At 41.0% G+C, this 21,660-nt stretch overlaps 3 protein-coding genes across 3 annotated transcripts; 1 reads left to right on the top strand and 2 right to left on the bottom strand.

Moving 5' to 3' along the window:
• Window positions 1-2,688: 2,688 nt before the first annotated feature.
• On the top strand, window positions 2,689-3,859 carry si:ch211-113e8.11 (uncharacterized). The gene is made up of 2 exons (XM_054780434.1): window positions 2,689-2,924; window positions 3,056-3,859. The coding sequence occupies exons 1-2, from the start codon at window positions 2,848-2,850 to the stop codon at window positions 3,687-3,689; spliced, it is 711 nt and encodes a 236-aa protein (XP_054636409.1). The 5' UTR covers window positions 2,689-2,847; the 3' UTR covers window positions 3,690-3,859.
• Window positions 3,698-12,237, bottom strand: LOC129183325 (E3 ubiquitin-protein ligase ZFP91-like). The gene is made up of 12 exons (XM_054780433.1): window positions 11,454-12,237; window positions 11,196-11,236; window positions 10,968-11,069; window positions 10,772-10,811; window positions 10,410-10,517; window positions 10,240-10,338; window positions 9,978-10,163; window positions 9,843-9,893; window positions 7,501-7,579; window positions 5,523-5,637; window positions 5,343-5,442; window positions 3,698-5,270 (listed from the first exon to the last, which is right to left on the bottom strand). The coding sequence occupies exons 1-12, from the start codon at window positions 11,852-11,854 to the stop codon at window positions 4,376-4,378; spliced, it is 2,217 nt and encodes a 738-aa protein (XP_054636408.1). The 5' UTR covers window positions 11,855-12,237; the 3' UTR covers window positions 3,698-4,375.
• Window positions 12,238-13,943: 1,706 nt separating this feature from the next.
• LOC129182384 (E3 ubiquitin-protein ligase ZFP91-like) lies at window positions 13,944-20,147 on the bottom strand. The gene is made up of 6 exons (XM_054778434.1): window positions 19,479-20,147; window positions 19,322-19,369; window positions 18,334-18,412; window positions 17,514-17,628; window positions 15,792-15,891; window positions 13,944-15,706 (listed from the first exon to the last, which is right to left on the bottom strand). Exons 1-6 carry the CDS (start codon window positions 19,577-19,579, stop codon window positions 15,154-15,156), a joined length of 996 nt encoding a protein of 331 aa, XP_054634409.1. The 5' UTR covers window positions 19,580-20,147; the 3' UTR covers window positions 13,944-15,153.
• Between the last annotated feature and the right edge of the window lie 1,513 nt (window positions 20,148-21,660).

Genomic DNA, 21,660 nt, shown 5'->3' with positions numbered 1-21,660 from the left:
AGGACTTAGCCACCAATTTCCCATACATCATTGACCAATGGTTATAAAACACTGAGGGTATCAGTATTATGGACTGCCACAATGAAATGTGGAAAAGACACCCCATGAGATGTACAGACATGTGCTTAAACACCCACCTTGTCCCATACCGCTGTGTTCTATGCTGTGATGGCATTAATGGAAAATCACGAGATGTAAGACGCAATTAGGTCGATAGGTTTTGAGAAAATGCCTGAAAATGGAGGTGGCGCACATAAATTTCTAATTGTTAATAGCGATGCCATAATTTTGTCAAATTAAATATGAAAGTCTACACATATTTATTGATAAGACTAAATGATACAAATGTATTTTCCTAATACTTAAACACTCACTCATGGAAATTCTAATAATGTTAATGTTTCCGTGTCGTCTTGGCTCACACACACGTTCAGCATAGCCCATATAACGGTGCTCCCTTGTCAGGTATGCACTCAGTGGAAACTAGTAGAACAACGTCATGTCTTCTACTCACATAAAGTTCCAGGAGACTGGAGCTTTCTCGTTGCAGCAGCTCCGCTATAGCAGTCGCTCTGGCCGCCATCGTCCTGCCAGGCTCCGACCCTGTCACGCCGCTAGTCCGCCGGTCTGCCATCGGACATCCAGTCAGCTCGATCCACTTATAAACATTCCCAATTAAAGCCCCATTTCATCCTGTTTTTAAGGGAATGAACACGCTTCCAAGTTGTTCGCGTTATGTTGCAGCATTTACGGCCAACTCTCCGCCCAATTCCTCCAGGAATCTGATGCCAGCACGGAGGAATTCATAACGACAAGCGGGGGCGGAGAGTGGCGGGACTAAGATGGCAAGACACGACAACTTTTGATTTACAACTTTCAGCTGATTTATCGCTTGTGGGAAAGCCTAAGAGAGCTAAATAAACGCGTGGTGTTACCAGGAGGAGTTTGTCCATCATGTTAGTGATTATTCGTCGTTTTTTGACTCTATAATACTTAAAAGTCCAGAGAGCAATAATGGCAGTCAATACGATTTGTTCACCATTTTAAATAGATCCGCAACAGTGACGTGCTTCCAGGGGGTCATGTGAAGCGGTACCTGTCATGATAAAAAAATACAAAAACGAATAACTTGTATATAGCTGTATGTATGTATGTATATTATATAATTATAGCTTGTAGGGCTCCTGAAGTGGCTGTACCGGTAGCCCAAGCCATACATACGGTGGTCGAGGCAAAACTCGGGTGTGGGAGGAGTTTGGTGAGGCCATGGAGCACGATTTTCGGACCATCCGATACCTCTGAAAGGGGAAGCAGTACCCGGTCCATACTGTTTACACCGGGAACGGATGCCTTCTGACCTCGACTGAGGATGTAGTCGGGCGGTGGAAGGAATGATTTCAGGCCCTTCTAAATCACGAAAGCGAACCGTTAACCGTGGCTGAGGTATCTGGGGTAGTCAAGACACTGCCAGTGCCTCAACCGCCGAGAACCTCACTCCGCTACCTGTTGCTAACATGTAGCTCAGCATCTGTGTTGCCCCCTGTTGTACAAATACGGTAATTCACCCCAATACAAGAAGACAGCTCTTTTTCAAGAACGGTTTTTGGAAAGGTTTTTTTTTTTGGACAAATTTGAGAAAAAATAGTCTTATTTAAAGATCAGTTAAATCCTATTTTATTAATCTTATTTCTTAGCTGCTCAACAGTTGTTTGATGACTGCTTCATTGATCACCAGTAACTTAAAAAATAAAATCATAACTCTTCTGTTTTTTGCTGAGGCTGCTTTCAGACTTGTGGTTCCATACTCTGGTCTGGACCAAAAATAAAATAAAACAATTAAAAAAGATAGTATAATTAAGACTATGATTTCACTCAGTAGTGCTCCCTTTAAGTTTACAATAAATTAGCCCCTGTCACCAGTTTCACGGATCCTGAAATTTGGTGGAGCGTCTTTCATGACACAAACCCATGTTTGTAAACAAAGTCGTCCATTTTGGTTTGGAGCGGATATTGTGAGTGAAAACCTGGCAGCGTAGTTTGGTGAACTCCTCCTAGCGACTTTGACCAAATAAAAATCATGGATACCAGACAGATGGGTGATGATAAAAAGGATTTCAGATGTCCCATAAGATGTGGGGGAGCCATTGTTGACTCACCAAGTAACATGAAAGGTTAAATAATTGGTGCATATAATGAAGATGACACCTTGACCTGTTTACTGACTGCAGCTTTTCTAGTTGATATTCTAAACAGTCGCGCGGACCCCAAAGCAGACATGAGAAGCAGGTATCAATTAAAGGAACAAAGTATAATTGTTTGTTTTCTTTGAATTTTCAAATTCACATTTTTAAGTAAAATAGAAAAAAACAGTAAAGGACATGATTATGTCTTTATTAAATTCAATATCAAATTATTGCTATTGAATTGCTGAACAAAAAAAAAGTTTTGCAAGCTGTTGTCAAGGCCATTATGGTTATTGTGTGTAAAAAAGGTCAATTTAGCTGAGCCAGTTTATTTGTCAAATAAACAAAAATATAAATGTTTAGTAAAAAAATTAAAAAAAAAAGTTTTTGGAAGATTTATAAAATGTCCATTTACATTTTTTGTATGTAAGAGCCAAAAATAGTGCCATAAGCGTGCAATACCACTCCCGTACAGTAGATGTCACTGAATGCGCCAAGTGGAGCGTAAACAGTAGAAGAGGAAGGTAGCAGCTAATGTGATAGCATGCCCCGTTTATTAAGGAATTAGCGACGGTTAAAGCTTATCGGTTTGAAATGTTGCATTATGTTCTGTAACATTGTTAGCTATTAGTATATATATTTATCAGCTAACATACCTGTAGACATGGACGCTCTGGTCGGATACAGCGGGTCGTCGGAGTCAGACAGCGATGGGGAGTCATTTGAGACTGACCGTGGAGGGTAAGTTCCGTCATTACAGTACTAGTAATACTTTATATGCAAGGTATTTTGTTGGCACTTTAAACGTCATTGGTTGTGGCTCTGGTATCTCAGCTTCTAATGATGCTTGTCTTCTCTGAACTTCCATTAAGCGCCAAGACTGATGTGATTGATGGGGCAGCACCTCACATAAAGACGCGGAACTTTTTGCTGGAGTCTGCTTCTAGTGAGTCTGATCAGTCAGAACATGAAGGTACACAACAGCCGCCATCCAAACAAGATCCATCTACAAAGCAACCCAGGCCTGCTTCCACGACCATCACTTATAAATTGCCCCCACCTAGACTACAAGACTGCACAGAAAGCAGCGTGTTCGCCAATCCCTTCAAGGCTCAGGCAGAACAGAAGCTCAGTGCCTTACAGAAACATGTCCCCCTCACAATGCAGGCCAAGCCTTCACAGATAGGAGGAAAGAGGATATGTGCCTCTTACAGGAAAGATGGGAGATGCAGATTTGGGATCAAGTGTAAGTTTGCACATGATAGTGACCTTCAGACTGGAGTTATTCCCAATGACTACCCTCCCACGGTGCCGAGTGATGGGTCTCAGGTTGGATCACAGGCAAGCAGCTCCCACAACCCTCCGAAAGAGGCCGAGCAGGAAGGGTCGGAAGGGCGGCGAGTGAAGAAGAGGAGGGTTGGAGTGAGTGACACGTTGATCCCTCCGAAACAAGCCATGAAGCAGTACAACATGCTGAGGGGCAAAGAAAAGCTCAATATGTACTGATGTTTTGTCACCAATAAATACTAATGTGTTAACACATTTATTTACAGCTCATAAATGAAAAGTTCTGCTCTAGCATTCTGAATCACACTGCTGTTCCTTCTGAAACACCGAACTGCAAAAAATACATATACAGGTTAACTATTACTAACACCCACCATCTGTTTCTCTATAAATATTGATATAGTAATCAGTTGAGTAGAACAGTCCAATTTCAAGTTATATAAATAGGAATATTCTGCTTTTAATCTTGACAGTGGACAGTTTTGACATTACTGAGAAGATAAACACAAGTAAATGTTAGTGGCAGCCCTATTGTCAAACATTGGACATACTATAGACTTAAACACTTGGCTTAAGACTTATGAAGTTGCTAGATTCCTACTGTTTGTAAATTCAATACATAAAGTTTGTATACGAGGACACACACTGGACATTATATGATGAGCTGTCATAGTGCATCAGAGCAAAAGCTTTACAACAATCAACAAACATAAAAAGCCAGTGACAGATATATTATGTACAAAGGCAACAGGTTTTAAGCACACACACATTTCCCTGATTCTCTAAAAAGCTAACAATTACGACTATGAGCCAACAGTATGTTGCGATCCTACATTGACGTCAAATGTTGCAACACAATATGAACAATATGGTAGTTGACGTATTGTGGCTGTTCAGTTATGAATTCACATCAGAGTCAGCTGCACAATGTCTTCAGACATGCCGTCCCCTCGTTCGGTTTGCTCCCAGGCGGCGCCACCCGGTGGAGAGGAGGGAACCAGCACAGGATTGTCTGGAATGAAGCTTTCCTTGTTGGCGGAGGATGTCTCCTGTGAGTGTGAGGTGGCTGTGTGCAGGCTGGGAAGCTGCTGAGAGGTGGCTAGGATTGGTATCTGCTGGATGGGAGTCTGGGACTGGCCGACCTGCTGGAAGGTCATTTGTAGGATTTGGGCTTGGCCTTGGCTCTGCTGCTGGGAAGGGTAGGACTGAAGAGGCTGTGCTTGGTGCTGGGTCACCACTGAGGGGGATTGGAGGGTAAGTTGTTGGGGCTGCTGAACGAACTGGACGGGCATCTGGAGCTGAAGGTGAGACTGCTGTTGGTTGTCAGCAGGCGACGGGGGGTCTATGGGGGAGAGGGCAATTGTCACTGGCACCTGCATGGTATGGAGGGTCTGGTCTTGTCCCACCAGAACCACCTGGTGATTGACTTGCTGGGGCACATGACCCATTTGGGATACCTGAGCCACTTGCTGTCCAACATGTTGATCTTGGAGCAACACCTGCTGCACTTGGCCCTCTTGACCCACTTCCATGCTGGCCACCTCCACTTGCACCGGTTTGTCCGACAGCTCCAGCAATGATGCTGGGGTTGTGATAAGGGCGCCAGCATTAGCTGCGAGCGCTTCAGCTATGAGCACCTCAGGGTGACTTTTGGCTTTATGGGCCACCACGCAGTCTTTCTTCTCAAACTTCTTGCCACAAATGGAGCAGGAGAACTGATAGGTTGCATCAGCATCGTGCTTCTTCATGTGCCAGTTGAGAGAGGCCTTCTGGCGACAGGTAAAGCCACAGATCTCACACCTTCAACAAAAGAAATGGTTAAAATCTACACATTTTAATAACCAGGGAAGTTTATTTTATGAAGGTACTAACTGGAGGGGCTTCTCTCCTGTATGAATCATGCGATGCACGGCCAAATTGTGGGAGCTCTTGAAGGCACGAGCACAGAACTCACAGATGTAGTCTCTCTGGTCTGAAAATCACAGTAGTAAAACAAAAACAACCCCACAACAGTGTTTTTTTTGTTTTTTTTTTTAATGTCCAAACGAGTACCTGTATGGTGTTTGGCATGACGAAGTAGCTGCTTCTGTAGGCGGAAAAGCCTTCCACAATTAGGATGAGGGCACACATACTTCTTTTTGAGCATGTGCTGGTATTTGATGTGATGCTGGTGTGCAAAAAAAACAAATAACAAATAAAACAAATATATGACAAAGCATTAGAAATTGCTGGAAGGTACGTAAGGTAAGACTAAATAGGATTTGCACGCTATGAACATCTCACAAGTGAGTACACCCCAGCAAGCATTTTTATGACAGTACACACCGGTATATATAGAAATTAAACTTTGAGTAGTCAATGTACAGCTTATACAGCAGTACAGTATAGTTTACAAATGCTCGATATTGGTTGTCTAAGATATTGTCCAGCACTTCATTGCCGATATCAACAGCAGCACTTTCCTCAAACTAATGTCGTGTAATGAACACATTGTGCTTCCTCCAATTGATGCATTTCACAAATACACACTGCTTGTGCAAAATAAGACAAATGCTACAATATGCAAGTAACAGAACAAGTGCCAAAACACTGCGTGTCATGCAGAGTTATTCTTCCTGAGGCGTGATATTAGATGGAAGAAGCCCACGCAAAAACAGGGCTTTATGTCATGTTCCACATGACAGGTTGGAGTTTAGTTTTGGTTTTCCTTACTTTTCATGTCATTTCCTGTTTTGTGCTCTTATTTTGGTTTTCTGTCTGAATTCAGCGGTACCCGTTTCGCATTAGTAATCAGCGCTACTATTTAGGTGGAGCCGTATTACATTTAAAGAGCAAAATGAAACGCTTCAGTTATTACAAATTGCACATTTACAATCTGAATGTAAAACTTGGAAATAATCCCAGACTGTGGGCATACACAACACACACACACACACTCATAGCACTATTTATTTATTTGTTTGTTTGTTTGTTTGTTTGTTTGTTTGTTTGTTTGTTTGTATTAATGTCTCTTCTGTTGTTGTTGCTTAATTTATTGGTATTTATGTTTCTGATGTTCTTATTGATTTTCTTGTGTTTTTCTTTCTTTTTTTGGGAGAATGAACAGAACAAGAATTTCATTGCATAGCAGAACTACCTGTTTGACTGTGCATATGACAATAAAAACTCTTGAATCTTGAATCTCTTGAATCTTGAATACTGAGCTTGTTGCTCTGTGGAGCACCATGCAGCTCGATGAGGTCTCACTTGCGCACCAATACCGTTATCGGCAGAAAAACAAATACCAATATGATCCGAGATCTCATTTGTATTATTTTGTGCTATTTTTCTCTTTTGGCCTTCTGTCTTGGAGGAACCATGCACCTGGGCTTGGGGGCATCCCTGACGTCATAAATGGTAAGATTAAATGAATTTAGCTGTGAAAGTTCAATAATAAGGTTGCTCTCGAATCAAATTAAGACTGTCTGAGACTACTTACACCCACCTTGCAAAAATGTCTCATTCCACCTGGTAGGACTCAAAAGCAAACTTTGACTTTTCATAACTATTAAGTCATGTTGTGTTTTTGTAAGTAGTTTACAGATGCATTATCATGCAGAGTTGTAACATTGAAACTTTTGAAAGTAAAATCTGACTAGTAAATCTTGTGTGGTTGTATATTATTGTTCAGTAGCCTTACATTTTTTAAGCAGTAGTGACCAGTAGGAAATAAATGATAATAGTGTGTTATTATCTACTTTGTGGGTCATTAATAGGCCTGCCTTTTGATATTCATTAATGTGAGGACCATCACAAAACAACTTAAAAACAGACTACAGTGTGCATGTATGGGGTGTTCTGGGGGACATTTCATTAAGTGAAGCTCAATTTCATCTCAGTCCTTTTGTCCAATAAATATATTTTACAGACACCAATTTCCATCCGTTGTACCACACATTTCATTAAAAAAGCAGTTACAGTACATGATTAACAAATCCAGTAGTAATGAAAACAATATCGAATGGAAACAGCTCCAGTAAATTGCCCTCACCTGCAGGTAGCGAGGGTGAGCCAGAACAGTGCCGCATCCTTCTATTTCACAGCGAACATACTGCACCGGGGGCTTCTTCCTGTGTGGACAAAGCTCTGCTGTTAGTGTGGACCTAAAAGCTCCCTCAAGAGTTTTAACTGATATTTATGAAGAGCGGAAAGTAATCCTATTAATACGTATTATGGGAAATATATAAAAATACTGTGACAAGCGTGTACGTTTGTGTTTATCCATACTTAATTAGCCCAAAAATCTATAAACATTGACTAATATAAAGTAATTGTTATTGACTTTGATTTGACAACTTAAACTGGTAGTTTATTACAGTCGTACTTCGCATGTTTGAATTTCGCGGCTTTTTCCAAAACATTAATGTACAGTAATTAATTGGGGGTGTCATAAGATCTCGCGAGATTAAAACGTGACAGCAAAAAATGTCTTGTGGGCACTAGGCCTGGGACGATCATAAAAAGAATGAACTAATGAAAATGAACTTAATTTTGCTGGCCTCAACATATTGCCATGTGCACGAGTGTCTGTTTTCCTCATCCCTCGCCTCCAAACAAGCAGGAAGAGCGTTCACTCTGCATTGCTTTCAGCACCTTGGCATGTTTGTTCCATAGAACAATGGCATGAATGGAGTGGAGCCTGTTGTCAGTCATACAGTTTGTCTTGGTGGGTGGAGACAGGGCCGGTACCATACAGAGTGCAGAAGAGTTTAACGGCAGAAATTAGTAGATTGCAATATATTGTTATATAGATTTAAGTAATGTTAAAATCTCATCTCGTTCTCGTGTCGTCCCGTCTGGTGAACCGAGTGTCTCGTGACAGGCCTAGTAATTAATAAATCATTCAGTTTCGTGGTTGAATAGCGCCTATTATTAGTTACAAATATGCACGTTGAAGCAATTTTTACATAGGAATTTCTTTGCCAAAATTAATCATTTTCAAGCATAAACATTACAAAATGAACAAAAATACAGAAGACGCATTCAAAGACGCTGTACGTCTATTAAGTGAGCACAAGGTGGCTGTAATGTTACTGTAATGTTGAGACACTCACACACCAGACTTGATCGCCAGAACAACAGACTTTTATTGCAGGTTTGAATGATCTCACAACAGGCACAATAATCCCTAAAAGAAACACGAGCTGTAATCTGAAAAGCTTGAAATGTAAAGCTAAAGCTAAAACTCGGCCAAGCTAAAACTCAATGTCACTACCTTTCTGCCCACCACACATTTATGGCAACACATATGAGCACATATGTTATTTGTGTCTTAAATGACTTATTTACTCTTGTTATGTCTATGTCTATTATGTCTATGTCTAAGGTCGTAGACAGGTTTTATAATAATGCAAGGAGAGAGCGTTTCTGATGATTTCACCGAACTGTAATGAGCACACAAGCCTTTCATGCCAGGTATGTTTAACTACTGTTTTAACACTTCTGGGCTTACATTTAACGCTTATTCTTGATCATTTTCACTCACCGTTCTGTTAGGTGTTGCTATGCTTTGTCTGGTTACGGTCACATTTGGTCATATCCGTTTTGGTCCTTTGGTGCGGCCAGCGTTTACACTTGCCTCACTCTGAACTGGAGTTCGCTGGCAAGTGTGAGCGCACCCTTTGTATAGCATCAGTAAGAAAATTTGGGGAATCCCCCAGTACTATTTACAAGTTAATTTACAAAGCTAATGATAACTGCTTTACAGTACAAACAGTTTATGACCATGGAGGGCTGATCAGGAAGATGAAACTCCTTACATGTCCACCAAAACTGCAAATATAGGGGCTATCCACACGGAAACGTTTTCAGGTCAAAACAGCAAAGTATTTTATCGTTTCAGCCTCTCATCCACACAGAAAAGGCGTTCTGGGTGCCCTCAAACTGTATTTTTTAAAACTGGCTTCCAGAGTGGGAAAATCTGAAAACGACGGCTCGTCGTTTCTGTATGGACTAGCAATCCGCTCATTTTTTAAAACGATGACGTCACGTGACCAGCAGTGAGGTTTGACGACAAGCCAACATAATATCTGACTATTTCGAGTGTCATGAGTCGTGCGGAAGACGACGAACTTATGAGCATGCGTTCTTTCTTCTATAGTTTGGTGTGTTCCGTCCGCGTGTGTGTTCACAGCGCCACACATAGGTGTGCCTTGTGTATTACATAGTTTTCACTCGGTCATCTGTTCCGTCTGGATGCAACTATTTACTAATCTGCCACAGTGTGGATGTGACCTTTTTTCAACCCACCAAATAAACTAAAAAAAAAAAAAATCCCAAGAATGTTCCCGTGTGGACGGGGCCTCAGGCTGTGGTTCATGCAAACAAGCTTACCTTCTTTTCGGCAGCCGTGGAGATTTATCATCTTTTTTCCGGCGTCCTTTCCTAGTTGAAGAACAAAGAATTGACTACACACCTGACAGTAATGAGGAACAAACACATCATATCCTCTGGTTGAAGGAAACTTACTTCCTTGGACCGTCAGGGTCCTCCTCTGCTTCTTCTTCAAGCTTCACGTCCTCCTCCACACTCTCCAAATTGTCTGACCCTTCTGTCTTTATCTCCTCCATCTCCTTCTCTTTCTTGGGGAGTTTCTCTTTTTCTTTCTTGTCCTTCTGCCTAGGAGGAACCCTACGCTTTGGCTTGGGGACATCCCTGAAAACAACACCAAACAAGACATTTATACAGATATGCAGATGAACATACAAGTGTTGCATATTCCAACACATACACAAATCTCTCATCCTTGGGGTTGTAGCTCTGATCATTTAAATCGTCTCGAAAAGGAACGTCTTCATCACTGCTGGGAGCCTCTTCCTCATCTGCTCCACTAAAAATGAAGACAAGTATAATTATTGTGAGTCATATACATTCAGCATAAGGTGATTCATTTGAGTTTACCTCTGAGGCTGTGATTGATAGTTGAAGTCATTTATATCACCCTGTAATTGAGGGTCCTCCTTATCCAGAACTGGACTAACAACACCATCACTCTTCTCTTTCTTTTCACTAAGATGGGGAAAAAACAAAGTCACCAAAGAGAGCACCAAGCTCCACCATTGTTACACTTTGACAACATGCAGCACAAAGTATAATATGGCATAGTATGCTGCCTCATATTAATTTAGGTAGAACTGCACTGAATCCCTCTTTCGAGGCGTTTCTAATTATTAAATTAGCTCCACAAGCGCGAGATGAACTAAAGCCGTTTCCAAAGAACCATTTACAACCACAGGAACACCATCAAAATAAATAATACTCACATGTCATCCTTTTCTTTATTGTTCAACTCTTCTGCAGCAGCTTAACAAAGATACAAGAAAAAAAGTAGCAGTAAATACAACTTCACCCTTGCGGTAGAAGATGAAGTGATGGATGGAATAACTGTTTTTGCTGTTAACTGTCATATTAGGAGCAGCAGACAGCTTCCAGTGCTCCTGTGCTAGTTTGAGGACTCACCAGCTAGAGTCTCTGCCCCAGGCTCAGTCTTGCACGCTGACTTGGCCCTGCCAGATGGAGGCTTGGCTCGACTCTGGGCTGGAGAGCGCCTTGTGGGAAGAACTGGAGTGATGGATCGGAGACCATTACACCTTATTATACATGTCATGTCACAGTTTGACATACAAATCAAAGATGAAAAATTGTTTGGAATGCAAAGATCATTATAGTTACAGATACGGTCCTTACCGCCAGCATTAGTAGATGATTTCTTGAGTTCCTCTGCAGGGCTACACAGAGCAGAGAAGACGCATTAATCTAAATAATTAGGGTGTTTATAATCAAGACTCCCAACATGCCAGGTAAGTTCCGCCCCACCCTCCCCATGCAGAGGAGATGAGACAGTGTGCATGCAGAAGGCGTGTTTTTGACGGAAACACACACAAGTGATTAAACACTTGGTAGCAATTAGTTAAAGTTGTCATTATTGGTGCTGCTAAAACTTACTCAACGTATTGGATGCTGTCCCCTGCGACGCCATCACCAGCCTCCACCGAATATTCGCAGTTTCTCCTCCGCCGAGAGTTGGAAACTTTCCTACGCTTGCTGGCTCCGGTGTCAGCGCTCTGCTCGTCTTCATCCTCTTCGCTTTTGCTGTCCTTAAGCCATGCCGGTACAGCCCTGGTTGAACGGTCCCTTAAAACTCTCCCGGTGACCTGAGTAGTGGCCCCGTTAACATCAGTTTGTGACGCGGAGACGCCGGATCTCGTGCGAATGGCTCCCCGCTCCCTTAGCCTCCTTCTCGGGGTGACAGGTCCAATGGGGGCCGAGGTCTGCTCTGGGGCCTTGAGATCCACGAGCTCTTCGCCTTTATTTATATCCTCATTTTGGTCGCCAGTCGGTTCCATTGCAGAGAAGACACTTTAACCCGTCTTTAATTCCACAGAAAGTCAAGACGGCTTACTTGGAAAAACGACGAATAACGCACATCTAGTATAAAGACATTTTGATGGCAGGAGGCCTTTATCCAACAGTGGGACATTTTCGGTTAATGCGCCTGGTTCGTCGCAAACTACACACATAGATTTATTGATTATACAATTAAAACTTTTCTTAATTGTCTATTCAGCAATAAAGCGATATAATCTTAAAGAAGCAGCCACCGTTTTTAGCGTTCTTAAAGCTATAGTAAACCTACTTACTGGAGCGGCCCCGGGGCGCAGCCATTTTGCGAGCTTTGTTGCGTCTCCTTTAAGCCAAACATAAACTGAGGGTAACGTTCAGGAGAGTTTACGCATTTGAGCAGATTCACAAATCATCCGCGTCCTTGTTTGCCGTGTTAGCAGTAGCTCACTGTCCGTTTGTATTGCTTGTAAATCTGTGAAAACCTCTTCGTGTGGTAATAAGGAATCATGGGATATGTAGTTCAACTGACACCTTCCCGACATGTCAATACCTTTACATGTATACTAATTTTGGCTTTTGCGTCCCATGTCTACAATAGTGTGTCACCAATACTTACGCAACGCAGAGTTTAGTGGAAATAGCTATTTCTATAGTATGCCTGTTGCTTTAGGGAAATTAATATACATATATTACAATACAATGATTTATAGTGTTAAATATACATTTAAAATGAGAAACATGTTTCCCTCTTCACTAATGTATGTGGAGCCAAAATGACTGACAATGACAGTCTGTACTATACAACTACAGTACATGTCTTTTTTAATTTAATAAAAAAATAACTTTCATTTCCTTGACTGTGTATATACACTCCTGATCAAACATCATCCACCATCCTTATGTGAGACAAGAACACACATCTTTCTCTTTTCTGTGCTTTCTAAACATATAAAAACAGCTAAAAAGAGGCAGCTAAGCATGCACGTAATGGGACGCACCTATTCCGCCTATAAAGCCTTCTGAAAAAAATGCCAACAACGCTCCTTTTACATAATGTGACCTGCATATAACCAAGCTACAGCGACATTGTTATTAACATTGTTACACCAAAGAACTCCATTACTGGCGTAGTGACACCTTGCCACACCACACTGGCTAGCTACTAGCCGGCTAGTGACTAGCATCATCACACATGCGCCCGCAGCGCCTCGTTCAGAATGCCTCAGGCCAATACCGAAAGGTAGCACTACATATCGGAGCTGACGCCACTGCTGCTATACGTTTTTGAGTTTGGAAAAGTTAACGCTAGGTGTAGCGTTCGTATCTATGTTGCTATGTAAAATCAATGCACCCAGGAGGGAAGTTCCAGAAATGCTTAAAATGACCAAAATACGGCAAAATAGTGTACATGTTATCATGGAAGTGCCTGTTACTACATGGTCACAGCATGTATATAAAACGTTGTTGGAAGTGTTTTAATAGCGGGCTTTCTAGGAGGAATAGGTGTGTCCCATTACATGTATTAATTACCTGCCTCCTTTGATCTGTTTTATATCTTTAGAACACACAGAAAAGAGAAAGATGTGTGTTCATGTCCCTTTTTCCGCCTGTAAATACGAGATGATTCCGTTTTTTAAGGGACGGTTGGCAGCTTTACTCTGTATACACGTAAGCAAATTTAAATTACTCAAATGCAACAAAGTCGGTGAATGTATAATGCAAGAATGTAGCATCAGCTGACAGGTGGCGATATTGTTTTGCATAATATGCTGTTTCTCTTCTTAAATCCTCCCCCCGAACCCTATGGTGGGGGGTAGAGAATGTTTCTGGAGCAAAGTTGAGCCACAACAGATGTTTATGAAACCTTTTCCCAAGCGCCTAATAATAGCTAAATGTAAGCTATTTGTGGTCCCGTTTTTGGTTGTTGTTTTTTTAGAACTTTGCACAATTATACAGTTAAAATGTAAAGGAAGTCTAAGATGGGATAGTTTAATGAAACCCTAAATTTCAAGTAGTGACACAAGAGTAATCACCCCAAGTAAACAAAAAAAAAGTTCCATAACAAAAGTATTGTGTCTTAACATTCTTTTACGGACATTGTAACACAACAAAACTGCTACAGAAACAGCACGAGCAATAACAGAAGAACAGAATACACATTGTAAAGTAAGATGTGTTCAGTCTTTATGTGAAGAGACTAGCCTCCCAACATGCTTTGTTCCCCAACGGCCTGTAAAAAAAATAAAATACAATTTTATATGCACTGTATGAGTGTGTGTGTGTATATACATATATATAGTTTTGAAATTAATCATAATTAATCACCATTTGCCAGTGTTCAAAATGTGTCCATTTTTGCTGTATTTTATGAAGAGAAAGGTAAATGACAGGAAACAATTATACAGTATATGTTTGTATTAACAACTCCATGTGAACTGAAAGTTCACACCAAGCTAAAAGATACCACACATCTGAAAATGTATTTGCCCAACGCTAGACTCTTTAATAGTAGCACAATCACACTTCAAATCGCCTCGTTATGACCCATGAAGGGTTGTTTAAAGACACCACGTAACTTAAGTTGAATTCACATTTTGAGTGTAAATGTGTTTTCTTCCGAGTATACTTAAATGCAGCAAATTGTACTTCTGCAGTAAGAGTTACGTTCGTGAGAGATAAGAATATCCACTTAACTGTTTTTCTTTGTTTTTCTGTTTATTTAGACCTCACATACACGCATAATAAAGAGGGTGTTGTGATTTTTGGAGCTATTGTGGCTCCGTCTGCCATCATAACAGAAAGATGTTGTTTGACATGGTGCGCATGCGTTAATGACGGTAAAAAATGTTGATGTAATTAATGAAATAAATTAGTTACCGCTGTTAATGTGCTATTTATGACAGCCCTAATATAAATAAAACATTTCTTCAAATATACCAATAAAAGTGAGGTTCAACGAGTGAAAGCACTGACACTGAAACAAGCTAATTCCTGGGCCAACCTTTATTTAAAAGGAAGCACAACACAGATAAGTGAGCCAAATAAGTACCAATATATATTCTACTAGCTACAGACGAGAATACTTGATGTACTAAAACATTAGTAATATACAAAGCAGATGGCTTCAGGGGTATGCTCTCTTGTCAACAGCTTCTTTCCCCATTTTACATGAAAACGTTATCCCCTTAAATAGACAGCTATGCCTCCAAATAATAGAACAATAAATGTATTCTCGTCATAAATACTTGTTAGTGTACCTTCAAGGTGTCGTGGGACAAACGAGGCAGGGCTTGGTGCTGGGTCACCACTGAGGGGGGGTGGAGGGTAAGTTGTTAGGGCTGCTCAATGAACTGGATGGGAATCTGGAGCTGAAGGCGACACTGCTGCTGCTGCTTGTCCGCACATGAGGGGTCGCTGGCACCTGCTTGGTATGGAGAGTCTGGTCTTGTCCCACCAGAACTACCTGGTGATCTTGTTGGGGTATATAACTAACCTGGGAAACCTGAGCCACTTGCTGTTCAACGTGTTCTTCCTTGATCACTACTTGTTGCACTTGGTCCTCTTGACCCACATTGTTCATTTCCATGCTGAACACCTCTGCCTGCACTGGTTCTTTGGGTAGCTCCAGCAAGGACGCAGGATTTGTAATAAGGGTGCCTGCGTTGTCTGCGAGCGCTTCAGCTATGAGCATCACCGCGTGACTCTTGGCTTTATGAGCTGCCACGCAATCCTTCTTCTCGAACTTCTTGCCACAAATGGAGCAGGAGAACTGATAGGTGGCATCAGCATCGTGCTTCTTCATGTGCCAGTTGAGGGAGGCCTTCTGGCGACAGGTGAAGCCACAGATCTCACATCTGTTAGCACAAGAAATGGTTAAAATTAACACATTGTAATAACCAGGTGTTTTGGTTTTTGTTGTTGTAATTGAATGGCACTAACTGGAGGGGCTTCTCTCCTGTGTGGATCATCCGATGCACAGCTAAATTATGGGAGCTCTTGAAGGCACGAGCACAGAACTCACAGACGTAATCTCCCTGGTCTGAAAAAAACAGTAGAGACTTTGGTAAAAAAAATATACTTAAAAACATTTTTAAAAAATCAAAAACATAGGTACTCACACTAGGTTATTTGTATCAAGCTGGACTGTGCATTTGTGCTTTACCCAGTTTGTTTGTCCCATCACTGGTACACCAGGGTTTCCGCTACATGTAACTGACCGTGGCGCTGCGCCACTATAAAATAAAAGCCGCAGCACCTTAAAAATAAGTTTTTTTAAACTTGTACACATTTTTTATTAATATATTGTATGAATGTGTATAAATATATGGATATTGATATATATATAGATTATTATTTACACACATATTGACCGCAATTAGTTTGAAAACGATTTAAAATATCATAAAAATGCTTCACTGGGCTTTATTTTGATAAGCATGCACCGGAATTGCCTGTCTGCCTTGCTGGCACTTGACCAGTGACGAGATATGCGACACGTCTTGTGTTGACCTTTATTTTCTTTCTTATTATCATATTAATCTTATCTTCTTTTTATCAATGTACTCACTTGACGACAGCTTGTCACATGCTAAGCCTATTTATGCCAGCGTGTGTGATCGCTCACGTTTCAATATCATTACACTTTCTGGCATTTTTGTTTACATGCCTGGCTGGCGGTGCCTAGCTTTGTCGGAGCTACAAGTGGCTCTTACGTTCATGGGATACATCAATCATCGATTATTGTCACAACTTACTTTTTTCAAGTGTCACTTAACCGTCTTGCTCTCTTGTTATCGTTATAATACTTATGGCTTATTTTCAAAACACTAGTTGTCTGTCTAAGTTGCACACCTGAAACGCGTAGTGTGTACAGCTTTAGACAGTGACGCTATCACAGGGGTCTCCAACAGGTAGCATGTAAATTAGCAGTAGCTCACCAGATGATGTTGAGTAGTTCACCAAAGAATATTTGCTTCACCTCTTAATAATTTTATAACTGTTCTATACAAGCATGACGCCTGTATTTAATGACAAATGAGCACACTTAGTGAAGATGTGCTTTGTAAATAAAGTGCCATTTAAATGTTGGCAGTGCCCTCAACAACTTTGCCATTAAATTAATGGTTTTGCAATGTGCTCGGTTCATGTTCGGCGAGTTGTTAAAAAAGTTAAATAAATAATAAATAAGTAATTAAAAAACGCAACAGCGGCACGACACAGCGGCAGCAGTCCGCCCTCCCATGCAGCCCACCACTACAGCTTCAAAATATCCTAGGGGAAACCCTGTACATACAGCAGTTTATTTGACTTTGTGGATTACTTCCAGTGTTATTTTTAGCTGTTTTGATTATTTCTATTGTGGAAGGTGCCGGCTGTCAGTTATTACTTGCAAGAGCAGAGACTGCATTAATTAAATGACACGTCTTTATTACACACGAATGCTGTTGTGGGTGAGCAAGCGTGCAGTAGGTTTTGACTTCTGGATTATTTTGAGTCTTTCTACTTATTTCTGCTTTGAATTGTGTTTGTTATCATCAAGAATTAGTGAGGAGCACCAGACTTTAGTTGTGAAGTGTGCCCATGCATGGTACGAAAGGTGTTGTCTGAGCACACCGTTAACTAATCAAGCCCTCAGAGTAGGTCTTACGTCCAAATGAGTACCTGTATGGTGTTTTGCATGACGAAGTAGCTGCTTCTGTAGGCGGAACAGCGTTCCACAATTAGGATGAGGGCACACATACTTCTTTTTCAGCAAGTGCTGGTATTTGATGTGATGCTGGTGCGCAAAACAGAAAAGAATGACACAACATTAGGAACTTTTGGAAGGTCACAATCTATTTACAAATTAACATACCTACTGAAAGTGTTTTACATATGCTATATGGACAAATTGGGAATACTGGGAATCAATTAGTGGTTGGGTTGGACCACTTAGATTTCCTTTAATCAATTTTCAGATTATGTACTACACAAACGTGTGTACACCCCTCACATATTTATTACAGTATGTCTTCAAGGGACAATACTATATAAATTAAACTTGAATATACGTAACACTTGTCCGTGTACAGCTTGTATAGCAGTATAAATGTACTTTCTCCTGAAAATGACCCAGCACACAGTCATTACTGCCTAAATAGCTGGCAACACAAGTGAGTAACATGGTGGTGCTGGTAGCATCATGGTTTGAGGTTGCATGAGTGCTGCCGGCACTGGGGAGTTGCAGTTCACTGAGCCAAACATTAATTCCAATATGCCTGAAGCAGAGCAGAGTCCCCTCCTTTGGAAACGTGGCAGTTTTCCAGCATGTTAATATACTGCTTTCCAAGCTGTACACTGACCGGAATGTAAGGGGTGTAGTCACTCTTGTTCAATAATGTATGTGTATTGGCCAATTATCACAGTACTTTTGTCCTAATTCTGAAACACAGTCACATGATAAAGAAATCAACCAGTAATGAAAATAATAACTTGTCTTCACCTTCAAGTAGCGAGGGCTAGCCAGAACGGTGCCGCAGCCTTCTATTTCACAGCGAACATACTGCACTGGGGGCTTCTTTCTGTGTGGGCAAAAAGCTCTACCATCATTGCCATGGTATTACAATCTATTTCAGGTTATCAATCCATCCATTTTCTATGCTGCTTATGCTCATTAGAGTTGCGGGGGTATGCTGGAGCCTATCCCAGCTGACTTCAGGGAAGAGTCGGGGTACACCCTGGACCGGTCTATTTCAGGTTCTAAACTTATATTTATAAAAAGAGTCAAAACCAATGAGAAGGTGCCTCAGAAGGGGACTTCATTCATTCTCTACCGTTTATCCTGTTCACGTTCACATGTGAAATGGAGTCTGTCCCAGCTGACTTTAGGTATGCGTACAGCATAAACCCTGGACTTGGTGCCAAAACAACCATTGACACCGATGGACAATTTAGAGTTACCGATGAATATGACATGCATGTTTTTCCATCAGGTGGCTGAGGGGACTTACAGTGCATACGAAAATAAGCAAATAGAGGATAATAATGCCAATTCTGATTGCTTAAACGTGTTTAGGACCATGAAGGGCTAGCAGGAAGATCCCTTCATGTTCACCTGCAAACCAGGACCAATGTGCATATACTGTAGGGCAGGCGTCACCAACGTGGTGCCCGTGGGCACCAGGTAGCCCCCACGACCACATGAGGTGCCCACAAGCCTGCTTTTCATTCAGGTTTTCAGTTAATAATGAAAGAACAGTAGAAAGAAATGCATTCTGAAATACAAAATGTAAGTTGTGGACACGAGCATTTTGTTAATGTTCTGGTAAAACAAGCATATTCGCTTTGTTTGGGTTTAAAATAAGCTCTGAAAATAAATGTTACAAAAATGAGTAGCTCTTGGCCATTTTCATTTTGTAAAAGTAGCTCTCACAAGGAAAAACGTTGGTGACCCCTGCTGTAGAGTCTATGGTTCATGCAAACAACTGTACCTTTTTGTTGGCATCCTTGGGGTTTTATCTTTTTTCCGGCGCCCTCTCCTAATACAGGAAAAATAAATAAGACTACACCCGTAACAAGAAGCTCGAACAAATACTGTTAAATAAGATAATTTATGTGTATCATATCCTCTGGTTGAATGAAACTTACTTCGCTGGACCACCAGGTTCTTCCACCACTAATTCGTCCACCTTCACTTCCTCCTCAACACTCTCAAAATGATCTGAACTTTCAGTCTTTATCGCCTCCATCTTCTGTCTACCTTAAAATGCCACAGGAGCCGCGTGCTTGTGAAGGCAAGGTGCCTCTCGTGCAAATGGCTCCCCGCTCCTTTAGTCTCGTTCTTGGGGTGACAGGTGCACTGGGGGCCGAGGACTGATTCGCGGCCTTATATTCCACCAGCTCTGTCTTTATTTACATCCTCACTTTGGTCGCCATTCCATCGCAGGGAAGGCAATTTAGCCCGTCTATAACTCCGCATAAAGTCAAGAAGGCTTACTTGACAAACGAGGAAAAACCCACATCTACTGTAGTAGTATAAATACACTGTGATGGCAGGAGGCCTTTACATCAACAGTAGGGTGTTTTCCGTTAACGCGCCAAGTTCTACACACACAGGTTTTGTAATTACATACGTTTCCTAAATAAACCGAAAGAACATCACAGAAAACACAACCGTTTTTTGCTCTCTTAAAGCGATAGGAAATCTACTTATTGGATCAGCCGGGAGCGCAGCCATCTTGTGAGCTTTGTTGCGTCTCCTTTAAGTCAAACACACTGAGTGTAACGTTCAAGGAGCGCCAACACAATTTAGCAGATTCACATACCATCTGGAGCCCCCAGTTGCCGTGTTAGGAGTACCTTCACTGTCCGTTTGCACATCTTGTATACTTGCGAAAAGCACTGCGTGGTTGTAATAGAGTATTATGGGAGCTGTAGTCCAATTGTCACAACTCAACCCACATTATTTTAATATCTTTGTATTAATGATGTCTTCTCTTTTACTGCTTAGATTATATTTGAATAATTGAATATATTTACCTCGTCAACAACAATTATCAGTGCTAACTTTGGGCTTACCGGAAATAGTCATTATGTAGTGCTGGTGTTCTTTCAGAAATAAATATATAAATGACCATACTAAACTCTTATACGGTATATTATGTTTAGCTCACCTTTACAATAAGAAAATGGCTGACAATGGCGATTGACGGTGATGACCACTAGACGGCGTTATTGTTTCTAATATAAAAAAAATAATACAAAGCCGTCTACGACCAGGTTTAAATGATTCATGCAACATTAGTGGCTGAATTTGTAAGTTGAAAAACTGTCAATGCAACCGTTAATGCAAAAATGTAGCATCAGCTGCCAGGTGGAGGCATTGTTAATGAACTGCATGCGCTCTTGTCCCTTTTGTTTTGCACAACTTGATCTTTCTGAGCTTAAATCTTCCACCACCTTGAACTCTTTGGTGGGGGCACAGTACAGCATGTTTCTAGAGCAAAGTTGACCCTTCATAAGTTTATGAAACTTGATAATAGATGACATATAAAGCCAGTTTCCATTCACCAAGGTTGGAGTCCAAGTCCCTTGCCTTGGAAGACATTTATTTACGTCTTTTTCCACTGTGATGGTGTTAAATTTGAAACTATGCCCAACTATCACAATTACGTTTTCCTCGGTTTCCAGCAGCCATAATTTAAGAATACAATACAGCAGAACGAATGACCAAAAGTCGTACAATTCACTGTAAAATATTTCAGGCAAAATACATTATGCTTGCTCAAATCTCACACATCAAAATGATCACTCCGTAGGTTGTGTTTTGCTTTTTTTTTTTTTTTACTTTTTGTTGTCCAAAGCAAAGAAAGAGGAAACATGTAATGACAGCCATAGAACAATAATTCAACACTAGAAGGACAGTGTGCAAAGTAAGCATTTTTTTTTTTGCCTTTATGTGAAGAGACTTGCCTCCCAACAACTACCGGGAGTGACGTCTCTCTGCTTATGGGTGAGTAATGAAAGTGCTTAACTTATTTTTACACTTGTGAAACGGAATCGATTGTGTTCTTGTATTTTTTTTTAAGTATTCATTTAAAAAAGTATCAAAAGACAATATGTCAATGACAGAAGAAAGGCTGGGTGGGTTTAGTCTTAATGTGGGGATTTGTCTCCCAACAACTGCTGGGAGTGATTTTTCTTTGCTTGTGGGGGAGTATAGAAAGTGGTTAACTTATTTTTACGCTTGTATGACAGTTAAAGATGCCATTTCCATTATTTCCTGTGGGAAAAATGTGTTCTTTTTTAGTGATCAGAAGACACAAAACAA

Source organism: Dunckerocampus dactyliophorus, chromosome 6, assembly GCF_027744805.1.
Source record: "Dunckerocampus dactyliophorus isolate RoL2022-P2 chromosome 6, RoL_Ddac_1.1, whole genome shotgun sequence".
In the NCBI taxonomy this organism is placed as follows: Eukaryota; Metazoa; Chordata; class Actinopteri; order Syngnathiformes; family Syngnathidae; genus Dunckerocampus; species Dunckerocampus dactyliophorus.
The sequence above is the reverse complement of the archived record's forward strand: the minus strand, read 5'-3'. Positions and strand labels throughout refer to the sequence as shown.